The sequence below is a fragment of the Malania oleifera genome, chromosome 10 (assembly GCF_029873635.1).
Source record: "Malania oleifera isolate guangnan ecotype guangnan chromosome 10, ASM2987363v1, whole genome shotgun sequence".
Lineage (NCBI taxonomy): Eukaryota > Viridiplantae > Streptophyta > Magnoliopsida > Santalales > Ximeniaceae > Malania > Malania oleifera.
In genome coordinates this window covers 24,226,201-24,251,002 of record NC_080426.1, presented here as the reverse complement: position 1 = coordinate 24,251,002, position 24,802 = coordinate 24,226,201, and the positions used below count along the sequence as shown (strand labels likewise).

At 37.9% G+C, this 24,802-nt stretch overlaps 1 protein-coding gene across 2 annotated transcripts in view; it reads right to left on the bottom strand.

The window, feature by feature from the left end:
* Nucleotides 1-99: 99 nt before the first annotated feature.
* LOC131166066 (uric acid degradation bifunctional protein TTL) overlaps nt 100-24,802 on the bottom strand; it is a 45,057-nt gene continuing 20,354 nt past the window's right edge. Inside the window, exons 4-6 of one of the 2 annotated variants that reach the window (XM_058124299.1) lie at nt 12,971-13,072; nt 12,087-12,243; nt 100-751 (exon numbers count right to left, since the gene is read on the bottom strand). In XM_058124299.1, coding sequence (XP_057980282.1) covers nt 291-751; nt 12,087-12,243; nt 12,971-13,072 — 720 coding nt within the window. In that variant the 3' untranslated portion in view covers nt 100-290. The remainder of the gene's footprint in view (nt 752-12,086; nt 12,244-12,970; nt 13,073-24,802) is intronic. The other variant, XM_058124300.1, reaches the window with a different exon arrangement.

Sequence of the window (24,802 nt, the reverse complement as noted above, 5' to 3'; positions counted from 1 at the left end):
TTGGGAGGATCTGGAAAATGTACCATCCCAAACATTACCTACCCTGCTTCTGAATTTGGCCATACATCCAAAGGAAAAGATAATTATCCAAAACTAAAATTGAGAAGCAGTGGAAATTCTTTTTATTTAATTCATGCATATCGTTTACCTCATTTTCCACGAAAAGTAACACAGCCCATAACAATGATATAATACAACACAACCCCAGTATATATATCGGTTGTTTTCCTCGATGAAACTTGCAACAGAAATACACATGATTTATTAGTCGACCCAACATCAACAAAGCTCTAGCTCCCACGGTAAGTGGTGAATGAAAATGGTGAAAGCAGCAGGGGAACATGAAAATGTTCCCACTTCTGAGACTCCCTAATTTCAAATACAATGGAGACGTAGGGGAAAAACCCAGTTGGGCAGTACTTAACCGTGTTGAAACTTATCCTGTATGTACCTGGGTGAACAACATCAACTATGCTCATCAATTGGCCACTTCGTCCATCTTTATCAGTAGTTGAAGAACCTTGGAATACCCAACCACCTCCTCCATTTGCCTCTCCAAACAAGGGACGGTGTTCATTGCCTTTCCACATCTCTAAAAGTACCTCAACACCAGCAGCTGGAGATCCAAGAGCAACATTCAATACATGGGTTGTTATAGGTGGCCGGGTCCTCATTGGAATTTGACCAATCTTTTCAGCAGCAGCTCCAGAAGTTCCTGTCAAGTGTGCTCCAATTCTGCTCACGCGATCTTCTAGAATATAAGAATGATGATCAAATATTATACAAAACTTGGTAGAAGTACATTTCTAGAACAAGTCATCACACTTGAACTTATTACAAAATCCAATATCGATGATTCAGAGCCACATTGGGGTGAAAAATGGTGATAGATTCAAGACCCAATAACAATCGGAAGGGAGCAAAAGTTTATTGGCTGGGAAAATACTATGGATTTTGAACCAAAAATAGAGACATACGACACAGGACCCAACACAGACAGGCAAGCCAAGACAGCAAATCTGAAAAGTTAGGGCATGGAATAAATAAATACTTTAGATGTATTTCTAAATCTTAGGTATCGATTACGTTTCAGATCATTTTTGTCAATTAAGCTACTATTATATAGAATGTACATATCTCCAGTTTATGCATCAAAACTCTGGCAAAAAAATATTAATCACTTGCCAAGAATCTGATACGCAAGAAAATTAAAAACAAACAAAAAAAGGAAAAATACCAAAGCACATAAAAAATAGTCTTTTGAGCAACATAAAATTTCGTGATCTATACAGTGCAGTCACATCAACAGCACAACTTCGAATGAACAAAAATTAATTTTCCAAAGAAATATTTCATCAGTCAATTTAATTACATCAACCTTCCATTGACCTTCCAAAATTTAAAACAAGAAGAAACCTTCCCTTCAATTTGATCCAACTTCAATGGATTCATTGTCATCATTTCCTTCATCAGCAAATAATAAAGCCTCTAAATCTGAATCATCTAGTGAGAGATCTTTAATCCTAAGTGTCCCAACATCATCAAATGAATCGAAGGCATCTCCTCCAATATCCCACATCTTGCTCTCCCGTAGCATATATTGTGGGCTTCTCCTTGATAGAAGCCGAAGATTAGTGTGCACAAATACTAAATCTTCCGCACATTGTGATGTCATGTTGTTCCTTTCAAGAGTGAAGAAAGGAGTAGGTACTCCAATTCCTCTCACAACAGGATGCAGAACAAGGTTGCCCAAGTAGCTTTAAGGCTATGACTTGAAGCATGGGCGTGGAAGCACCGTAAACAAACCACCAACTCCTTGGATCCATGGATACTCTATCCCTTATGGAATCAGCATCCATAAACTTTTCCATATACCCCGAAAATTTGGCGCGCTCAATATTGATCAATCTACGCTCCTCTGCATTTTCAAAGTATCTTTTAACGCACTTGGCTCTACCAGTCGAAATCTTGAAATCTCTATGTGGAGCAACACGATTTGGGACCGCCTCTAAGCATGATGTGCTATAATACCTAAAAGGCATTAAAGTGAAGAAACAACTCAAATGGGGATAAAAGATGAATTATGATTATTAGAAATTAATTGATTAAAAAGGAAAAGGCAAGGTCAAGCTTGGAACAATAGATCACCCATGATTCAGTGAGTGTGCCAAGCAAAGAAGAGGTGTGCTCTCTTTGTTCCAACGATCAGTTTGTATTTGGTGCAACACAGAAAAGAAAGTTGACTTCTCATTATTTTGCTGCCCTTCATACTCATATACTGCCTCAACTTTTTCCATCATCGAATCCCACATATAACAAACCAAGTGGAGACATGGCTTATCCGTATCAGCCATCCTTAACATGACATAAATGGGCTTGGTGAAAGAAATGATATAGTCAATCTTGTTCCACCACACATCATCCGCTATTTTGTCCTCAACAAATTGTGCTTTTACATCATCCTCCCTATAAGAAGACCATTCTTCACTTATAATCATAGCTTGGAGATCACGCTTCAAGATCTTGAACCTTCTAAGCATGACAATTTCTGAAACAAAGCGTGTATCCACAATGCAAGCATCTTCAATTTAACAAATTCATTAAAAATTGCCAATCACATGGAGTGGTTCAAGATAAAAAATTTTATGACCACAACGTCTCCAACAATATCTCTAATCCAATTACATTGATCAAATACAATGTCGTTTGTCTCAGTATTCTTTGCTGCACAAATGTTCCTTAAAGCAAGACTGAGAGAATGCACCATACATGGCGTCCAAAAAATATGAGGATATTGATTTTCAATCAGCAATCCTGCAGCCTTGCACACTGGAGCATTATCTGTTATTATTTGAACCACATTTTGAGGCCCAACTTTGGCAATGGCCTCCCTGATCAAGTAAAGAAATGACCAATACATGTTTGCCTTCTCCATCACAATTAGCCACTTTAAGAAACACTGGCCCACTTTCTGACACTGCCATGAAAATTATAAGAGGCCTTTTATTATCAGTCCATCCATCACTTATAATGCCTACTCAATTCTCAGTCCATGTGCTTTTAATTGGTTCCAATGATCTTTCAATGTTTGCCCTCTCCTTTTGAAGCAAGGTAGTCTTCAACAAGTTATAACTTGGGGGCAAATAACCAGTGATCTTATTATTGGCCGCCAAACAGTAGGAGTTAATGTAATATGGGTTCTTTGCTAAATGAAATGGCAGTCCAGCTGAATAAAACATTCCAGCAATTTCAGCATGTAACTGTTCCCGAAGTGTTGGGCTTTTGTGGAGCCTAGTTGTGTTTTAATTTGGATGACAACCCGACCCCTATTTAATTAGAGATTTCTATCCTAAGGCTTAGTCCATGGAGCGAAGGCTTGGGCCGTGAGGGAAAATTTTTTGGAGCCCATTCGGAACGGAACCCTAGGCGCAACATATAAAAGGGATGCTTTCGGGTGATTAGGGCTGGGTGTGTGGTTGTATCCGCGAGAGAGCGAGAGCGAGAGAATTGTATCGCCACACTCTCTGTGCTTTCTTTCTGATAATATTGAAATCCCTGCAACTCCGTGGACGTAGGCAAAATTGCCGAACCACGTAATTATTGTCTTGTGCGTGTGATTGAATTTTTCTTTGGCGTTATTCTTTCTCTATTTGTTTCTCACAAGTTTCGGGAATTTGTTTGTTTATTCCCAACACGAAGTTGAGAATCAAATGCTTTCTCTATGGTCATATTTCCTGCAACCTTTCTTTTTTTTCATCTCAAAAGCCTCTCGCCTAGATGACCCAATGCCATGCATCCCACCAAAGCCCAATGTTGCACTCGTGGATATTTGAATTTGGCTAGAACAAGTAACCAAAGGTACACGTCTGGGAATAGCATTTTTAACCCTCAATTCAGCTTGATTTGCTAGCCTTCGCATCTCACTAAGATGTTCAGATGTGATTTTGTCACACGATCTAATCCCAAAACCGGTTAATTTTAACAAATGAGCCTTCACTCTAGAGTATGATCCTTGGAAAGTTCTATTACAATACTTGCACCGAAAGGAAACATTTCCTCCACCCTCGTTCTTGCCTATTTTTGTAACATAATACCAGAGTGGCTTGTTATCTCCTCGTTCCACAGAATAACTATTTCCCTCATTAGAAAATGCAGATGAACTCATTTCTTTCAACCCTACAATGTCAATTAATTAAAATATGACATCAAAATTCAACAACATCAACATATAACTGCCAAGTCTAAACAAAATTTATCAAAGAAACACCCATGCCACACAAGCAAAACAGATTTGTCGAATATTATTTGAATCATATTCACAATAATCGACTGTCAATTATCAACATATTGACAATGAAATCAGATGCAACATTAAAACTTGAATAAAATTCAGATTTACAATAAAATCATATATAAAACTAAAATCATATTTACTCAAAGTAGTTGAACTCTATTTTGTCTTCCATTTGATTACCAAAATGATATTGAAAATTTTTTTATATAATAAAAATAAAGCAGTAACTGCATTTACAGAAAAGAAGAAAAAGATGAAAGAGAGTAATATGAAAAAAGCTGTCAGGGTTTATCTTCAATTTCTCCTTTGGATTGAAAAAAGATCAGTACATACTAGATATGGTTGAAATGAATTACCATGCTTTGCGCCTCTGTAATATGCTTTCAAAAATAAAACGAAGGTGCTAAAGCTAAAGAATTGAGTGGCTGTCCATATTGGGACTGCACAACTTATATTGATGATGAAAATGGTGGATCATGGAGGAAGTTCTGGCTTGTCCCACGAGCCAGTGATTCCCTACATCGGGAACTCGTGAAACTCAAGGACCTGAAGCAGGAACTACGACAGACATGCATCAGTTTACTGGAAACCTGGGTTGCACGGTTGATAACCTTCCAACATCATACTTTGGACCCCATTAGGTGCCTCAATCAAAGCCAAAGCAGTGCAGGGTAGAGATATTTGAGAAGTGTTTTTAGAAGCCAACTGCTGTGGGATTGTTTCCAGAACTTTGCCCTTATCAGACCTATTCTCTTCAAGCTCCCCATTAATAACTTCAAATAGCAGGATCAGACTGTCCTCTTCTGCGAATTCAAGGTTGGCTCTCAGGTGTCCAACCAAAAGTGCCTTCTCTGATTCACAAATTCTGCTCATCTCTTCTTCCAAATTGTAGAAGTCATCTTCTATTTCCCCATCGGATACTGTCTTCTGCTTCTCCCTCAGAACTGAGGTCAATTGAGAAAATAAATTGCAGATTCCAATTAGCTCCCTGCTGATCGTGGGAACCTCTTTTACATTGCATTTTTTCCTCTAGTTCTTCTCCAGACAAGCTATCAGCTGTACTCTGACCAAGCAAATTATCCAAGCTAGCTTATACTGATCAACCCCGTTCCACCTCTTCTGCAGGCCTGTGTTTCCATGTATCTGGTACTGCGCTCTTACCAGCAAGCCCTTTTGGACCTCGGCTCCTGTTTATGACCCATTTCAACTTGGGTTTCTTCATGCCTGTATGTTTTGGGCCTTTGAATTGCTGGCCAAGGCTCCCAGCACCATCCAAGCCTTTCATCCCCTCAAAAGACCTTCAAGAAGATTTGGAAATTTTCCCCGCTTCTCTGCCTAAGAGTCACATCATATTAGGAATCCTATGAGGAAAGAATCCTCCCCAATCCCTGTGATTTTGGAAAGTTTCCTTCCGTCTCCACCCTTGTTGCCAAAGCTCCTCTCGTCATGTCAGAGAAGGAGGTGTTTGATGATTGTCTTTGGAACACGCTAATCCTCTCACTCTTCTCCTCTAATCTCAGAATGTTTCAAGAACCGCAATCGGAGCAATGTCTACTGCCTCTGTTGAAACTGGAGGGATCATTTGTGGTCGACGATAACTCCAATTGAGTAGCCAAGAAGGCCCTCCACCCATTTTTCCAATCTCCCCCAAAAATGCACACATCTTCGAGCACATGTATTTGCATCCATCATTTGCAAGAATCTTCAGGCTAACTTATTCCCTACTTCTCTTAACCCAAAACTTATGGGAGTGGCCATGATGCTAAGGAGTTAGAAAGCTCCTTATTTGACATGAAGCAATACTTCCATGCGATGAGGGCCGACTTAGAATAGGTGAAAGTACACATAGCAATTATGTACTTGGTTGGTGACCTAAGTTGTGGTGGCATACCAAGTACAATGAAATCGAGAATGGACATTGTGTAGTTCATTTTTGGGCAAACTTAAAAGAGAGCTCATGGCTCAATTCTTTCCTTGAAATTTTAAGTACAATGCTTGACATAAACTGAGAAACCTAAAGCACAATGGTTCAATCAGGGAGAATGTGAAACAGTTTTCTGCTTTGATGTTGAATATCCAAGACATGTCTACAAAAAACAAGTTATTCCATTTTCTTGAGGAGATGAAACCGAGACATGTCTACAAAAAACAAGTTATTCCATTTTCTTGAGGAGATGAAACCGTGAGCAAAGGACAAAACTCATCGACAAAGAGTTCAAGACTTGCCTACCACATAGGCTACTGTAGAACACTTGACTAACTACGAGGAAAGAGTTCCACAATGTTAAAAGAGAGTGGCATGGGTGGAAATAGTGGTGGAAAGTATTTTAAGAAAGGCATACCCAAAAGTGATGGAGCCAACACCAAGACATCAACTTCAAAGAAAAATTGTAGTCTTGATCATTCAACACGCCCAATGGTAAAGGTAACATGACATGCTTCTTATATCGAGACCCTTAAAAAGTTGCTAAGCGCTCTCACAAGTCATCACTCAATGTCTTACAAGTTTTCATTGCGAAGGAGACACTACAAGATGATTAGGATGAGGAGGAAACCCCAAGGATAGGTGCAATGCAGTTAGTCAACATGTTGGAGAGAGAGACAAAGGAGAAAATAAGTTACCTAGGCTAAAGGTTGATGGTTGTGGATCTATGGATCAATGAGAAGAGAACCCCTGCTATGGTTGATACCGGGGCTACACATAATTTTGTTTTGCAGGCATAAGTGCAAAGACTCAACCTCAAAGAAAGATTCTTGTAATGAAATTCTTAAGGGAGCCTAGGTGGTACCGATGCCACTTTCCAATTCCCTTTTTCTAATGGGAGACCATCCTTGCATGGCGCAAGTCGTTGCAAACAAAGGAGTCAATGAGAAGGGAACCCCTGCTATGGTTGATACCGGGGCTACACATAATTTTGTACTGCAGGCATAAGTGCAAAGACTCAACCTTAGAGAAAGATTCTTGGAATGGAATTCTTAAGGGAGCCTAGGTGGTACCGATGCCACTTTCCAATACCCTTTGTCTAATGGGAGACCATCCTTGCATGGTGCAAGTCATTGCAAACAAAGGAGACAATGAGAAGTTCATTTCCGCCATGCAGCTCAAGAAAGGATTGAGAAAGGGTGAACACACATTTTGTCACGCTGACTGTAGATGAAGAAGTATGCTAAGAGCAGATTCCTACTATCATCTAAGCTATGTTGAATGCGTATAAATTTGTGATGTCAAACAAACTACCTCACAACTTGCTTCCACGATAGGGTGTGGAGCATGAAATAGAGTTGTTACCAAAAGTGAAGCCACCTACTAAAGGGTCATATCAGATGACGCCTCCAAAGTTAATAGAGTTAAGGAAACAGCTTGATGAGTTATCAGAAGTGGGCTATATACATCCTTCCAAAGCACCGTTCAGAGCACCAATGTTGTTTCAAAGGAAACATGAAGAGAGCATGTGAATGTGTGTGGACTACTGTGTGCTTAACAAGATGACTGTGCACAACAAGTATCCTATTCCACTGATTGTTGATTTGTTTGATCTGCTAAGTCATGCAGTACTACACCAAACTTGACTTATGATCAAGCTACTATCAAGTGACGATAGTAAATGGGGATGTACCGAAGATGTGGCATATGAATTCTTGGTAATGCTCTTCAGGTTGATGAATGTGCGAACGACATTTTGAACCTTAATGAAGCAAGTACTTAATGAGTGCCTTGACAAGATTGTCGAGGTATACCTAGATGACATTGTTGTCTATAGTTCTACTCTAGAAGGTGCTCGAAAAACTGAAAGAGAACAGTCTTTGTTTGAGGATAGAACTTTCGCTCAATGAAGCATCGAAGTCCTTGGTCATGTGATTGAGCAAGGTCATATCCAGATGGATATGCAGAAGGTGAGCTATTCAAGATTGAAGATCCCAACAACAATGAAGGAGCTGCGTTCCTTTCTTGGATTCGCCAACTATTATAGAAAGTTTGTTGAAGGATACTTGAGGACGGCTGCCCCATTTATAGTACTACTAAAGAAAGGTCATAGGTGGAACTAGATAGAGAAGTGTCGAGGATCCTTTGAAAACTTGAAAGGATGACATGAAGTGAGATCCAATACTTGCTCTTACGGACATCATGAAGCCCTTTAAGGAACAGATATATGCATCAGACTATCCCCTAGGTGAAGTCTTGTTACAAGATCGGCATCATGTTGCGTATGAGAGCCAAAAGCTTAATGGAGCAGAGTGGAAGTACACAGTTCAAAAGAACAAAACTTTAGCAATGATACATTGCCTTTGTGTGTGGAAGCAAATAATTTGATTGAATTTTGTGGTGAAAGCGGATAATTTGATTGTCAGACACTTCTTTACACAGCCAAAGTCATCATCCAAACATGCCTATTGGCAAGAATTCCTGACTAAGTTTGATTTCTTATTTGAACATAAGGCATGGCGGATGAACCAAGTCACAGATGCACTGAGCAGGAAGGCCGAGCTTACGACCATACAGATGATTACTCACTTAACAATAAGGTTACCACAACAATGTGGGAGTGCATTAAGGAGAACCTTGTGAAAGATCTAGTTGTACAAAACCTCATATAGTTGGTAGAAGAGGGCAAGGTGTGCGCTGATGGCATGGTAACCGACCTTTTGTGCCTTGGGCTAGAGATATAAAGAAGACACTGCTAAGAGCATAATGACACCATGTGGGCAGGTCATCCAAGATGGCATCGCCCTTTGAAAATGTTGAAGCGAAGGTATTACTGACCATACATGCATGATGATGTGGTCAAGTATAGCCAAACTTGTTTCACCTACCAGCAAGAGAAGGTGGATGGAAGAAGACTACAAGGCTACTAGAGCCTCTTCAGTACCAACAAGACGGTGCAAGTGTCTCACTTGACTTCATTACCAGCCAGCCCAAAGTGGGAGATAGAGAGCCCATACTTGTTGTTATAGAAAAGTTTTGGAAGTATGGTACCTTCAAACCAACACCCATATTGCTTGATAAAGGAGACAGCACAAATGTTTTTCAAACACATTGTGAAATATTGGAGTGTTCTCCAAGACATTATCAACGACCAAGACTCAAGATTCACTAGCAACTTCTCGACTGAACTTTTCAGAATGCTCAATTCACAACTTGACATCTCTTCAAGTTACCACCTGTAGAAAATGGACAAACAAAGAGTTTTAACGGTTACTAAAGGAGTACTTGTGCCATTTCGTCACTGCCAATTATTAGAATTGGGTGCAGTTACCAAATGCAGCTCAATTCTGTTTCAATGCCCAAAAGACCTCAACGACAAAAAAAAATTCCCTTTGCGCTTATTATAGGCCAACAGCCATTGTTACCTCACACAATGGACGAGTCATACAGAGGAAAGAATCCAAAAGCATACATCTTCACCGAAGAATCGAGACAAAATGCAAAGATTGCCCAAGCCTAACCAAAGAAAGCTTCCAAGAGAATGAAGAAGCGGGCAGATCGGGGAGAAGATTGTTGCACTTTAACGTGGTGACTTGGTGCTTGTTAAGCTCCATCTTGAACAAATTAGGTCACTATGGGGTCGAGAAAGGAGACTACTTCACAAATATGAAGGACATGTCCCCATCTTAGCTAAAATCAGAAAGGCCTCTTACAAAGCTGATCCTCCGAGTTGGATGAAACAACATCATGTGCTTCATATCAACTGCTTATTTAGTGTCATCACCCAAGATGCAAGCAAACGTCAGTCGACTGAAGCACCACTAAAGACAAGCATAACCTGACAAAAGAGAAATTGAAGTCATCCTTGCAAACACAAAGTTCACATCATCAAGAAAGAAGCGACATGAGTTCTTCGTGAAGTGGAAAGGCTTGGGAAATGAAAAAATCAACTAGATTTCAGCGGACATGCAATCATTCGTGGACAAAGTTGAAGAGTACCTAGCATCAAAGTCTACGAGGGCATTGACCGCATAAGTGGGAGAGAATGTCACGAGCCAAGCTTGTTCAACATTATGCTTGTCTGCGACCACTTGCTTTGTGTGCATGGGATGGGTTACCATCATGTAAATACTAGTATAGGTTTATGCTTTGAGTGTGTTTATGTCTTAAAATAGAGTGGGAATATGACTCATTGGTCACTTTGATGCTTTCTAGTACCAAAGCTAAAATAGCATGTAAAACTCTTTTAGAAGGGCTGAGTGTTCATCAGTCTTATAAAACTTACTAACATCTATGAACATGTTTAGCCTACTTGTCTCCCTCACTAAACACACGTTGCTTACGAAGGTGTTGTTATGTTGCTTAAATGTTTACCATTTGCTCGTCATTTGCTTTCATGAATTGTTTACCGCTTCACTTTTCATTCAACTGTTGTTAATATGTTCTTGAGTTAAACCACAGTAATCTTCAAATGACTAGTTAAGCAACAGTGATTTAGCTAGTGCCGCACAGCCCTTCACAAGATATGAATATTCAGCCCACGACACTAATGAACGTATCAAAATGTTGCATGCTTAAGGTAATCTCCACCCCCCTCCCCCCTTTTTTTCCCCTAAGAACCTAACAACATTAAAATCACCACCAACAATCATCTAAGGGGACAAAAACCAAAACAAAGTATAACTCATCCCAAAAAGAGCTCCTCAAAGTTGGTCTAGAAGGGCCATACATAAAAGAAATCCATCACTGACCCCTGCCGCTCATGTCTACCAAGCCAAAGAGAGGGAAAGACCCAACAAGATTATCCATTCTAGAAATAAAGCGAGTGTCCCACACAACAAGAATGCCCCTAGCCGAGCCCCAAAAGGGAAGAAATCCCTAGTCCTAACATCTCATCCCATAATCAACATTCTCGAGTTTAGTTTCCTAAATAAGCACAAAATCAGGAGAATTTCTAGTCAAAACCTCCCTAATCAAAGTCCTCTTCCTAAAGTCCCCAAAAGCTCTCACATTCCAACTAATAATTTTCATAATCTACCTCTATTACCTCCCTTCTCTACACCCTTGCCTCCCTCAAAATTAATACATGATATTTAAATTTTTAATTTTTTTTATCTTCTTCTTTTTCCTCTCATAAGTTCTAGGACTGATCTCCACCCACATCAACAATCTGTTGCAGTGTGAGAGGCTCCACAAGGCTTTATCCTCTAATTGTTTGTATCATGTGTTATGATAATGATCAGAGAATCTCCTTCCTTTACTTAGAATATGCAGAATTGACTGTTTGGTATGTTTGGAGAGACTCGCGTATGTACAAATTCAACAAGGATACCTTGCTTACTAATTTTAGAAGTTTTGGAAGGGCTGAGGATCCTAACAGGTCAAGGAATTATGTTGTATCACAGTTTTTTCGGGTTTTTTGGTTGGAGGGTAATGCACACAGATTGTTCTTTCACTTTGCCATTGCTTTGGGATAGACACCATTTTTCTGCTTCTCTTTTGGGATTTCTCTTCTGTTTCTACAAGGGAGCTTGTTCTCCAGAATTTCAGCGAGATTTCCATGCACTATTGTTTTGATGTCTCTTCTTTTTTTTTTTCTCTCTTTTGTTTCTTTTTCTTTTATTTGTTTTAGGAGGATATCATGTCCTCCACATTGTATCACTTTCTCCCTTAATGAAATTTCTTCCTTTAATTTAAAACAATCACAAAATCAACAACTATATTAGACTAAACATGAAAATTTAAGGCATTCACAAGGTCTGACCATGAAAAATTGGAAAAGAAATAAACAATTTCTGAAAATTAACATCCAAGTACCCAACCCAAATTTTAAACTGTAAAATGGAACAGCTGAACAGATAAAAATACCTCCTGCTTTTGACACAATAGCCTCAGGGCATTGGGCACTCATTGAAGCATCTTTTGCTTTAGATGAAAAGAGCTTGGCAAGGCGTATTTCAGTTACACTCATTTGCTCATGTGCGGCAAGCTCAAATTCAACAATGGGCCTGTTTAGGTAACGCTTCTGCAAGGGAAAAGAAAAGAAATGTGCACCAATCTGTAAATCTCAAACAGAATGATAAACTTGCTTGGCCTTTGGAATCATAATTTATCACCATGGTGCTGAAAGAGTTAAGAGAATAAAATATATACGAAAATAAAATTCAAAGAAACAAAAGCTTCTGCAGATGTAAAATATGCTTCACATGTCCCAAACTACTGTGAATATTCTATATAATTATTGGATATCACATTATTGATACCAGCCCAAGGTGAGCTAAAAAAATCCCCCAAAGAAGAACTTATTTTTGTACTAAGAGCAAAAGGTGGTCATAAATATACCACAGGCAACATGAGTAAGAGGCATTTGTGTGAATTGGTATACTATCACTTTAAGACAATTTAGATCAAAGCATGACACATACTTCTACATTAAGGAACAGCTGCAAGAGTCTCCTAAAACTTTTTTTTTTTTTTCCCTTTCAAAAGAAAGGCACTGTATTTTTATAATATGGGCAGGGTCATCAAGTACAAAAAAAAAAAAAAAGAATACAGATTCAGCAATAAATTCAGCCTTGCTCTCTAACATAATAATTGAATAAGACCCTCCAATTCCCTTAGTGTAATGAGATTCAACTCTCTTTGCTGCAAAATTTTCTGTTATCAGTTTGTTGTCAACCATGTTCAAAGACTGGACTTCATTTTAAATAGAAATTAATATGAAAAACAAGAATTAAAGAAACAGGTTCTACCTTCAATTCAGAAAGTATTTCAGGTGTGCTCCTCCCAGATGCACATATAAGAAAAACAAATCCAAATTTTTGCCTATATCGAGCATTCCAGTCAGATAATTCCTGCAAAAACAAGTTAAATCAACATCATTAATTCAAATTTTACTGTCTTGATTCCAAATAAGATAGGAGCCAGCAACATCAAGGACTTCTGGCCCATAAGTTTGACGGGAAGTATCTATAAACTACAAATCTCCAAGGTGCTCTCTTTGAGACTCTGGAAAGTAGTTCAAGAGGTTATAGGTCAGATTTTGCCTCAGAGGCAGCGAACTCTCACATTAAAGATGGCAAAAGGGGGGGGTTGTCTGCCAGGCAGATATGGAGAAAGCTTTTGATCATTTGCGTTGGGAGTTCCTTTTTTTAAAAAATGGGTTTCTAGGACTTCTGGTGCAAATGTATCGAGCAATGCATCACCATGACAACTCTCTTCATTCACATCAATGGTGGCCAGCAGCCCAAGTGTTTCCCTCCGCCCCTCTAGAAGTTTGATACAAGGGGATTCTCTCTCCCCTCAGCTTTTCATCCTGGTAGTGGAGGTCCTTAGTGTGCTGCTAAACAAAGCCACTGAGGCGGATCTCCTCAAGGAACACCAAATTGGTAGAAATCACCCAGAGAGAAATTTCACATCTCCTCATTGCAGACGACACCATCATTTTTAGTGGGGCAAATCCTCGATATAATCTAAAATTAAGATGTATTCTTCATTTTTGTTTAGACAATATCAGGGTTTAACTTAGTAAAAGCAAGATTCCTCATTGGAGATGTGCCTGATGGTTCTTTTTCCCTGCAGGAATATTGGGCAGTAAGCTAGGAGTCTACCCCATGAAATATCGTGGGCTTCCTCTTGGAGCGAAGTACAAAGAAAAAAAAATTGGGATCCCATTGTTCAGAAATTTCAAAAAAAGCTCGCAGGTTGGAAGAGAACTTACCTATCAAAAAGTGGAAGACTCATCCTCATCAAGGGCACTTTCTCAAATCTCCAATGCATGACAAGTCCCTTTTCCCCATTCCTAGCTCGGTGGCTGTGAGACCAGAAAATATTCAAAAAAAGGATTCCTTTAGGGCAGCACAGGGATGTTTTAACTTTCAAGGATCACTTGCTCAAACGGAAGGTCATCAAACAAACCTTTCATTCAGGGGGTTTACGCATTAAATCACTCGTTGAATTCAACAAAGCTTTACTAGGCAAATGGAACTAGAGATTTATGGAGGAGAAAAATGTCTAGAGTGAGAATAATCATTGTGGCTAAATATGGGTTGGTTGGGTTTCCAAATAAGCTTGTGAGCCTTTGAGAGTGGGAGCCTGAAAGTGGTTTTGGAAAGGTTGGGATAATTTCATTTCTTTATTCAGATTCATTGTGGGTAATGGAGATAGCATTTTTTTCTGGTACGATATTAGGTGCGAAACATCTTGTGGTCTTGTCGCACCCAATGTCCTAACCTCTTCACCTTGGTGCAAGACAAAGATGCAAGAGTAGGTTTTCTCTTCCATCTCTCCGAGAATGGAGCCATGTGGGACAACCCCTTGGATAGGAATGCTAATGACTGAGAACTTGATAACTACTCTGATTTTATGGCAAAATCTACAGGACTAGCCCCTCTTTAACAGTAATTCTGATGTTCCTAGGTGGACCCTCAACAAAAATGGCATTTTTTGTCAGTTAATACTACAAACAACTGAATGCAAATGCTTAGACCAATCTCACATTCCCCTGGAAAGACATTTGGAAGAGTTCAGCTCTCACCAAAGTTGCTTTCTTTGGGTAGGAAGCTGCTTCAGGGAAAGTTTTTACTATTAACAGCCTTCAGAAAAAGGGGCATAACTCTGGTTAATAGGTGTAACTTGTGTGAGAATGATACTGAATCCATTGATCATATCGCCCACTTTTTATGGATGAGGAACTTTTGGAATCTTGCTCAAGCTATGATAGAGCAACAGTGGCTCAAAGACAAGACAGTTGAGAATAGAAAAGCTATGTGCCTGATTCCCATCACCATCTTTTGGACCATCTGGAAGGAACAGAACATTATAGATGACTAACCACTCTCCCTTATTGATTTAGAGGTTGTTATATGCTAAATACTTCTTCAATTTTGGACATTTTACATTGTTGATGATTCCTTTTTTTTTTTTGGGGGGGGGGGGGGGGGAGGGGGGCGTTGTAGGCACCCCTTGATGCCCTTAATGAAATCTCTCTATTTTACAAGTCAAGAAAAATATTAACATACTTAAGAGTTAAAAGAAGGAGGAAAAAAATCACCATCCTCTGCTAGTAATAAATTACGTTAAACGTTAAATGGAACACCTGAACTAGTAAACTAGGTCAAGACGTCAAGTAGGCTATGATTACCAAGAACTAAGGAAGTGGGATGTAGTTTTTTCAGCTCAGACTTCTGCCATGTCTATTTTCTATGCACTCTACCAGCCCTGGTACTACACTAAGTTTAAGATTATAATCTTAAACCCCAAGACAGGTTCAGTCATCAGTTTAAGACAAATTTTAATTTCTTTCAACACATTTTCCAATTGTTAGGTACACATGCTTACACATAATGAAGAGGAAAAATCAGATGGAAGAGAGAATGAGGAGAGTCTCTAAAATGGTTCATGTCAAGAGGTACATATTTCTTGGAATTTTCAGAATGAAAATGAATGTAATTTGGCTTTAATTACAAAGGAGTACAAGCGCCAATCAGTGAAGGAGGAGGAGAAATGTAAGAAAAATCTGCCAGTAAACAATTGCACAAGCTAAAACATGAGGGAGGTAATTTTTTAAAAATAGATGATCAGGAAAAAATTTTATGTTGGGAATCTCAAAATTCCACCAAGTCTGACATAGAAAGAGGCTGTCAAATTAAGGAGGAGAAAAATACAGGAAATATCTCGGAAAAGCTAGTGAAATTGATAATGATTTTGCATGTGATAGTTTATGTTGTTTGATGAGATTTACAAAAATTTGGATTATGCATCCAACTTTTCTGATGCAAGTATTCCTTATTTTCCCCCTTCTTCACTCAAAGGAATGGAGAATGTATCTATTTTCGAGAAGGGGGCATTGGATGAGAACTTGGCTGAAAGTAACCATGGAAAAGGTTGGTGAGAAGGATGCTGCTCCTCAAAATCTTTTGGATGGAATGGGTTGTGGATTGCTGACCGTGGAGGGAATGAAGTTCAATTGGATGGAGCTAAAAGAAAAGCGAACAAAGGTCAGCAGGAATTAGCAAGGTTCCAGAGCTCTATCAATTACAAAGTAAAGGGTTTAAAGAGGGGTTTTCTTAATTGGGGTTGGTTAGTTCTATTTTTCTTTAGTTTTATCATCTTTTGGTTTTCTTTTTTTTTTTCCCCCATTTTTTATACTTTATTTCTGCTTCAAGGATTTCTTGATCTCTCCTAGATTGTAATTTTTTTTATAAACAAAGAAATTAGAAGAGATAAGATATCAAAAGAAGAAAGAGGAAATAAAAAGAAAAAAGCCAGGAGAATAATAAATCCTCTGTTTACAACAATGAGAAAAAATTACAACAAAAGATCATCATAATCTGAAAGCCAACTCAATGAAGCAGAGCCAACCAGTCTCGCCGCAGATCTTCCAAACATGACCAAAAAAGCCATTAGCCAACACCCACAGTGACACAAAATAAACCACTCTATTCCAAACCAAATTATTAGCAGTAGCCACCCCTTTGAAAATTCCTCTCCAACCAAACACACCAAATAACAGCCATAATAGTGCATCGTCTTTCCTTTTCCAAATTCTCTAAGGGCCAGTTTGGATAAAAAATTTTGCTTGGGGAAAGGAAAGGAAAATAAGAAGGAAATTCATTTTCCATAATATTTTCTCCCCATATTTTAATTGTAGTCTAGTTTGATTCACACTCAGAATTGTATGCTTTAAATTTTTTTAATGCATTTGTTTTAAAAATTGTGTGTGGTTTCTACAAATTGTAGGGTGTGATTTAGAAAATTTTCTGTGGGAAAAAAAAACAAGAAGACGCAACGTGTATTTCACCTATGGAACACAAATTCTTTGTACACACAGTTGGTCCCAAGCCCGAATAGAGGAGCAAGGTTGTGTTAGGTAGCTAACAACCAGCGTAAAACTTTGTCAAATCTTATTATGATGAATTCTTACCAAATTCGCCTAGGTCAAGGGAATAGACTGAATCAATATAAAAGGAAGAGGATAAATAAGTTAGCACAAGAAAACAAGATTAAATTAACAACTTGGAATATAGGAAGTAGGAACTCTTACGAGAAAAAGTAAGAAAATAGTGGAAATAATATTTAGGAGGAAAATTAACTTAATCTGCCTTCAAGAGATGAAATGGGTAGGAGATAAGGCTAGAGAAATTGAAAAATCAGGATTTAAATTTTAGTACACTGGTATAGAGAAACAAAAAAACAGGGTGGATATTATTGTAGACAAAAACCAAAAAGATAACGTAGTAGATGTTAAAAGAATAGGGGATAGCATCATTAAAATCAGGATAACTTTAGGCTTGGAGATTGTGAACGTCATTAGTGCGAATGCTCCCCAAATAGGATTAGCATAAAATCTTACAAGATAATTTCGGTTAGGTATTGATAACATTTTACAACGGATACCTATGTCTGAAAAGACATTCATAGGAGCCGATTTGAATGGTCGCATGGGAAAGAATAATATAGGATATGAGAGGATACATGGAGGTCATGGATATGGAGATAAAAATGAGGCCAGTGATAAAATCTTTAGATTTTGCCTTGTGTTATGATTTGTTTATATTGAATACATGTTTTATAAATAGATAAAAACACTTAATGCCTTCAAGAGTGGATATAATAAAAGCCAATTTCTTCTTAGTTATTAGTTAAGAACGAGAACCTATCTTGTAAGGATTGTAAAGTTATTCAAGGTGAAAGTTTGGCTACAAAACATAGTCTTAGTATTAGATGTACATATTAAAATGTGGATGAGTAGCAAAAATCAACGCAACAGAACCAGATGGTGGAATTTGAACGGAGATAATATAGTAAAATTGAAAGATAGAATGAACAAAGAGTGTGATTGGACAGTAGAGGGTAGGGTTTATGCAAATACTATTTGGAATAGAACGGCAAATTCTATCGTAAGCAAAATAGGTTTTAGGCAAGTCCAAAGGACGATACTCAGGTAGTAAAGAAAGTTGGTGGTGGGATCAAGAAGTCCAAAAGTTAATACAAAAAAAAAAGTGGTAGAAAATATGGCAAAATTGCAGAAATATACAAAATCTTGAAAAATATAAAGAAGCAAAAAAAATGCAAAAAAACTATTAATGAAACTAAACATTGAGCTTATGATACTTTATATGCTAAACTAGATATAAAAGAAGGGAAAAAAGACATTTATAAACTTGCTAGAGTTAGAGAAAGAAAATGCAAAGATTTAGGTGATGTAAAATGCATACAAGATGGGAATGATAATGCCTTAATTAGAGAAGAAGACATAAAACAGAGATGGCAAAGATACTTTGATAAGTTGTTTAATGAAAACCAAAATAAAATATTGAACTAGGAAGTGACAAATGAGGAGAAGACTAAAAATAGAAGATTTATTCGAAAAATTAGGGTCTTTGGGGTTGAGATGGCATTAAAAAATATGAAAAGTGGGAAATGTATAGGACCAAATAAAATACCAATTGAAGTTTGGAAATATTTAGGAAATAAAGGAATTGTTTGGTTAACTAATCTATTCAACACTATTATAAAAATCAAGAAAATGTGAAAAGAATGAAGGAAAAGTTCATTAGTACCTGTGTACAATAACAAAGGCAATATTCAAAATTGTAATAACTATCATGGAATTAAGATTACGAGTCATATGATGAAATTATTGGAAAGGGTAATTGAACATAGAATAAGATTAGAAACTAAAATTTCATAAAATCAATTTAATTTTATGTCTGCAAGATCAACAACAGAAGTTATTTATCTTTTAAGAAGTTTAATGGAAAAATTTAGGGAAAAGAAGAGGGACTTGTATATAGAGGTGAGCATAATTCGGTGAAACCTGAATTAATCGAATTAACCGATCAATTTTGGTCGGTTCGGTTCGGTCAACAAATAGGGGTCGGTCGGTTCGGTTATGGGTTCGCTAAATTTCGAGTGATCGATTATCGGGTCGGTTATGAAAAAATTTAATTCGGTTAACCGAATTATCCGAATTAAAAATTAATTAAAATTTAATTATAAAATAGATATATATATATATATATATATATATATATATATATATATATATATGCTAGGTCCTCTCCAGTCTCCTCTGTGCCAGACGGCCCCGACTGGCCAACTGCTCGTGTCCTCTCAACTCTCAAGTCTCATCTGCGTCGCAGCTTCTGCCTTCTCGATGACTCCGTCTCGGCGTCTCGAACTCGGACCCTTAGTTTTCCTTCTCCAGTTCTCCTTCAAAGTCTCCTCTGCGCCGCAGCGTCTCCAGTCTCCCCTCTCAGTCTCGGACCTCAGTTCTCCTTCTCCTTCAGAGTTCAGTCCTTCTGTTTCCCTCCGCCAGACTTAGCAAGCAGTCCTTCTCCACTTCTCCTTCTCCCTCTTCGCAAATCGTCTCTTCAATCTTCGTTGCTTTGCTTGAGGCTCAGGCCCTAAGTGCCGGCAGCTAAGCCACTCTTCCCACTTCCCACGTCCCAGTTCTCTGTTCTCGTCCCAATCCCGATCCCAAATCCCTCTTCCAGTAGCTGGATGGATTGATTAAGTGACTCAGGTACATATTCCATTCTTTAATAATTAATTTTAATTATTTCGGTTAGATTCGGTTAACCGAATTACCCGAAAAGGAATTCAGTCGGGTTCGGTTCGGGTAGCTTTCCTTGTTCGGTCGGTTCGGTTAACAGAATTTATTAACCGAAATTTTTGGTTAATTCGGTTAATTAACCGAATCTGGCCGAACCGACCGTTTGCTCACCCCTACTTGTATATGGTTTTTATTGACCTAGAGAAAGCTTATGATAGAGTACCTAGGGAAGTTCTTTGGTGAGTCTTAGAAAAGAAGGGAGTTTGTAGTAGGTATGTGGAGGTCATTAAGGACATGTATGCTAGAGTAGTGGCTAGCGTTAGGACTGTAGGCGGTGAATCTAGAGATTTTCCAATCACAATAGGTGTACATCAAAGTTCTACTCTAAGTTCTTATCTTTTTACTTTAGTAATTGATGAACTAACTAAGAATATCCAAAATTAGATCCATTGGTGTATGTTGTTTGCAGATGATATCATGTTAATTAGCGATAGAATGAGCGGAGTGGAATCTAAGCTAGAACTTTGGAGAGCCACATTAGAGACTAAAGGGTTCAGGATAAGTAGGAATAAGACAAAATATATGAAAGGTAATTTCAGTAATGTAAGGAGTAGCGATAGAGAGAATATTAAACTTGACAATCAAGAGATTAATAGCATTGATAGATTTAGATATCTTGTATCTATTATGCAAGCTGAAGGGAAATTGAAGAACATGTAGTACATAGAATTAAAACATGCTAGGTAAAATCGAGGAGAGTGTCAAGTGCGTTGTGTGGACGTAGAATACTCTTAAAAATTAAAAAGAAAGTTTTATAAAATGGCTATAAGGCAAGCTATGCTTTATGGTTCAGAATGTTGGGCAACTAATGTACAAAAAATAAAACTTATTGAGATGCGAATGCTGAGATAGATGAGGGGGTTTGACGTTAAAAGATAAAGTAAGAAATGAACATATACATAATAATTTAGGCATAACACCGGTTGAAAACAAGATAAGGGAAGGTCGGCTTAGATGGTTTGAGCATTTGAAACGCAAGCCTTATAGAGCACTTGTAATGAGGAGTGAGTTAGTTATTGTATTTAGGATGAAAAGGGGTAGAGGTAGGCCTAAAATAACTTAGAAAGAGATAGTGATGAAAGATTTAATAGCTCTCAATCTAATAGAGTGAAACACTCCTGATCGGGTGAATTGACGAAAAAGGATTCATGTAGCCAACCCCACCTCGTGAGACATGAGGCTTCTTGTTGTTGTTGTTGTGTTGTATGTCAAATACTATTAAAAATAAAAAATTGTTCTAATATGATTAAAAATTAAGAAAAACCAAATCTTAAGGATGTGTAAAATTAAAATCTAGTCTACTAATTTACTATATTTTTATTTTATTTTTTTTCTCACTTTCCTAGATAACCAAACATGAGAAAGTGAAAACCTTCCTATTTTTCTTTCCATTCCCCAACATCTCCAAGTTTCAAACAGAACATAAATGTGATAGGGCAAAAAGCCTTCAAAAGTGGAGGGACAATCTAATCTTCACCACATATACCAAATTATTTATTCCAAATGACTCAAGTAAAGGGGCAATAAAGAAACAAGTGTAAACAAGTCTCCCCACTACCCAAACAAAGGGCACAAGCATCCAGCTATAGGACCCTATTAGGCTTTCTCTTCTAGAGCACATCATTAGTATTAATTCTATTAAGAACCAAAATCCAAATAAAATCCTTTATTTTTTAGGGAGCTTTAGCTTTTCAAATTAAAGATTACAAGCTAGGATCTACATTAGGGTTGTAGATCAAATAGGATAAAAAAGATTATTAAGAGAAATCCCCAGAAGCATCTAAACCCCAATCCTTTCTATCATTTTCCAAATAAATGTGAAAAGAACCAAGCAAATTGGTTAAAAGAGCCAACTCCTCAATCTCTTTATCATTAAGATTTCTCTTAAATGGAAATTCCAAGAGAGACTATTCCATTGCAAAAATAAAATAAAATAGGGGTACCATGAATAGAGACTCAATAAAATAAGGAAAAGCAATAGTTAACAGCATCTCCCCGATTCCAAGGTCCTCCTAGAACAGATTCCCTCCCCATTACCCACCATATACCGGATTTTTGGAAAGACGTAATCATAAATCTGAGATATAAACTTCCAAGGACCCACATGAGTAATATTAATCCCAACTTTAGCATCCCACCAATTCTGCAGTAAACCAAATTTACTGTGAAATACCTTATGCCAAAGAGAATTAGATTCTAATGGAAAGCGCCATAACCATTTCCCCACCAAAGAAATTTTTTTGAACACCGAATTACCAAGACCTGTACCTCCTTTCCTTTTAGACCTACACACATTCTCCTAACCCACAAAATGATCTCTATGATGACCGCAAGAAATCCCTCATTGAGTTCTAAAGCATGCACACCACTCTCACAAGAATTCTAGAAAGAGAGAGATAATACAACAAAATGGAAGATAGACACACGTGGATAAGAGTAATCCAAATCCATAAGGTAAAGAATGCTCCTGTCCTAATCAAAGTTCAAGTCTTAGGGGCTACATCTTTCCATTTGAGATAATACCTTGGTATTTAAGTGGAGAATGGTAGCGGGGTGGGCCCATTATCCTTGTGGATTAGTTGAGTGTCCAAAGGGCTTTGGACACCATCATTTCGAAAAAAATAAAAAAAAAAATGCTCCTTTCCGCCCATCTAGTCTCCTAGCCGCTCTCTCAAAAACAAGATCCCAGAAAGAATCAGCATTAGGATTCCCACCTAAGTGAACACAAAAATAGATAATTGGCAAAGTTAAAACAGCACAGCCCACAAGCCTAACAGAAGGGCCAACATCAAAACCAAGGCCCACTAAACCACTCTTAAAAAAGTTAATCTTCAAACTAAAAGCTTTCTCAAACACCTAAAGAATAGTTAGCAAATTAGAGAGGCATCCCGTGTTATCTGTGAGGAAGAGAATAGTAACATCTGCGAATTGGAGATGTGAAATGATACACTCCACATACCCTACCTTAATCCCCTCCACCAGCCCTCTATCAACTCCTCTCTCAATCACCCTACTCAAGCCATCAAGGGCAATAGTAAAAAGAAAAGGGGAGAGAGTATCCCCCTGCTTAGACCCCTGGATACATGAAACTAAGACCTAGCTTCACCATAAACTAAGCAGAGGAGACCATAGAAGATAAGCGCTCTCTAATCCATTTCCTCCACCTCAAACTGAAACCTTTGGTATTCATAACCTTGTCCAAGAAACTCCAATTCACCCTATCATAAGCTTTTTCAAAATTCAGTTTCAGCACTAGACCCCCCTTTTTCCTATAAGCAGCATCTTCAACCACCTTATTAGCTATCAAGGCAGCATCAAGGATCTGTCTGCACAAATAAAAGCGCTCTAGGTAAGAAAGCTAGTATACTCTAGAACAGTAACCAATCTCTTAGATAGCACCTTAATCAAGGGATATCTCCAGCCAGGTTGCTTTATCAGCTAATATAGGACACCAAATCAGCCCCTATATCATAACTCTCTTCCTCCTCTAAAAAGAGATTCCTATAAAAATCAGTAATCATCCCTGCAATCCGAATCCCTAACCTCTACTCTATCGTCCTCAAGCTCTTTATTAAAATTCATCCACCACCACCCTATGGAAGAGTCCAGAATTATGCTGCTTGCGACCCAGTTCATCCTAGATTTTTGCCTCCAGCTCACCTCTTCCCTTAAAATAACATGCTCAAACTCATTGGACAACTGGATAAGCCTTCTAACAATATCCTCAGAAATTCAACCCTCCTCAATTAGTCAATCAATCACCCTCAATTCCTCAAGAATACATTGTTTTTTTCTTGATCTAACATCACTAAAGGTCTAAATATTCCAAGTTTTCAAGTCTCTTTCAAATACTTCAATTTTATCATAAACCAAAATAATTCCCACCTTTCAATAGTGTACCTCCCCCCCCCCCCCCCCCAACAACCAAAAAACCAACTCCTAATCAAACTCTAAAAATCAGGATGAGAAAGCGACATGCTTTCAAATATAACTGAAGTCAGATCCTAATTAACAGGATTGATTCAAGAATCAGGGGGAAGGGATCAAAAACAAATGTAGGGAGTACTTTTTGAGTAAGAGTAGGAAAAGCATCTTCCCAATTAGTAGTAAATAGGAACTTATCAATCTGAGTACCTACTGATCTAGAGCCAAAAGCGAACCAAGTAAATGAGCATTCAAAAGAGAAATAACAACACACAATAAATATATCAAGATCCCTCATACTTGAGGTAATTCTAGAACCTCCCAATTTTTCATTTTCAAATCTAATGACGTTAAATCGCCCCCCAAACAGCAACTAAGGGATCACATGCCATGCACCGCAGCTAGCTCATCCCAAAAAATACCAAGTCTCAGACAAGGAACATTGGGACCATAAACTGAAGTAAACCACCACTGACCTTAACTATGATTTTTAAATGAATAGACACAAAAAGGGAACTAATGAGAACATCCAATTTGCTAGCAAATCTGATACCCCAAATAATAACAATACCCTCTAAGGAACCAATAGAAGCTAACCACACCCAATCTTTGAATCTAGAATCCCACATGCTCCCAACAAGAAAACCATCCATCTTCTCCAATTTTGATTCTTGGATCATAAAAAGTAATGGGCAGCCTTGACTATAGTAATATCATTAATTTGACGTGACAGCCCAAGCCTCTAACATTCCAGCTCATAATCTTCATTCTACCAACTTACTTCCACAATTTATGAAAATTAAGGTGTTCTCCCAAGAGGGGGGTGAATTGGGTTTATAAAAGTGTTTTTACAAATATTTAGCTCTTTTATACTTAAACAAACACACAAGAATGAATTAAGTTTAAATCAACGACAATCCAAACACAAACCAAATATCAATCACAAACCAACCAATAAACAATCAACCAATCATTCAATGCTTAATCAATTTATGAAAGCTTGTAGCACTTTCTTATTTCAGCTTATAGCCCTGTATGAATG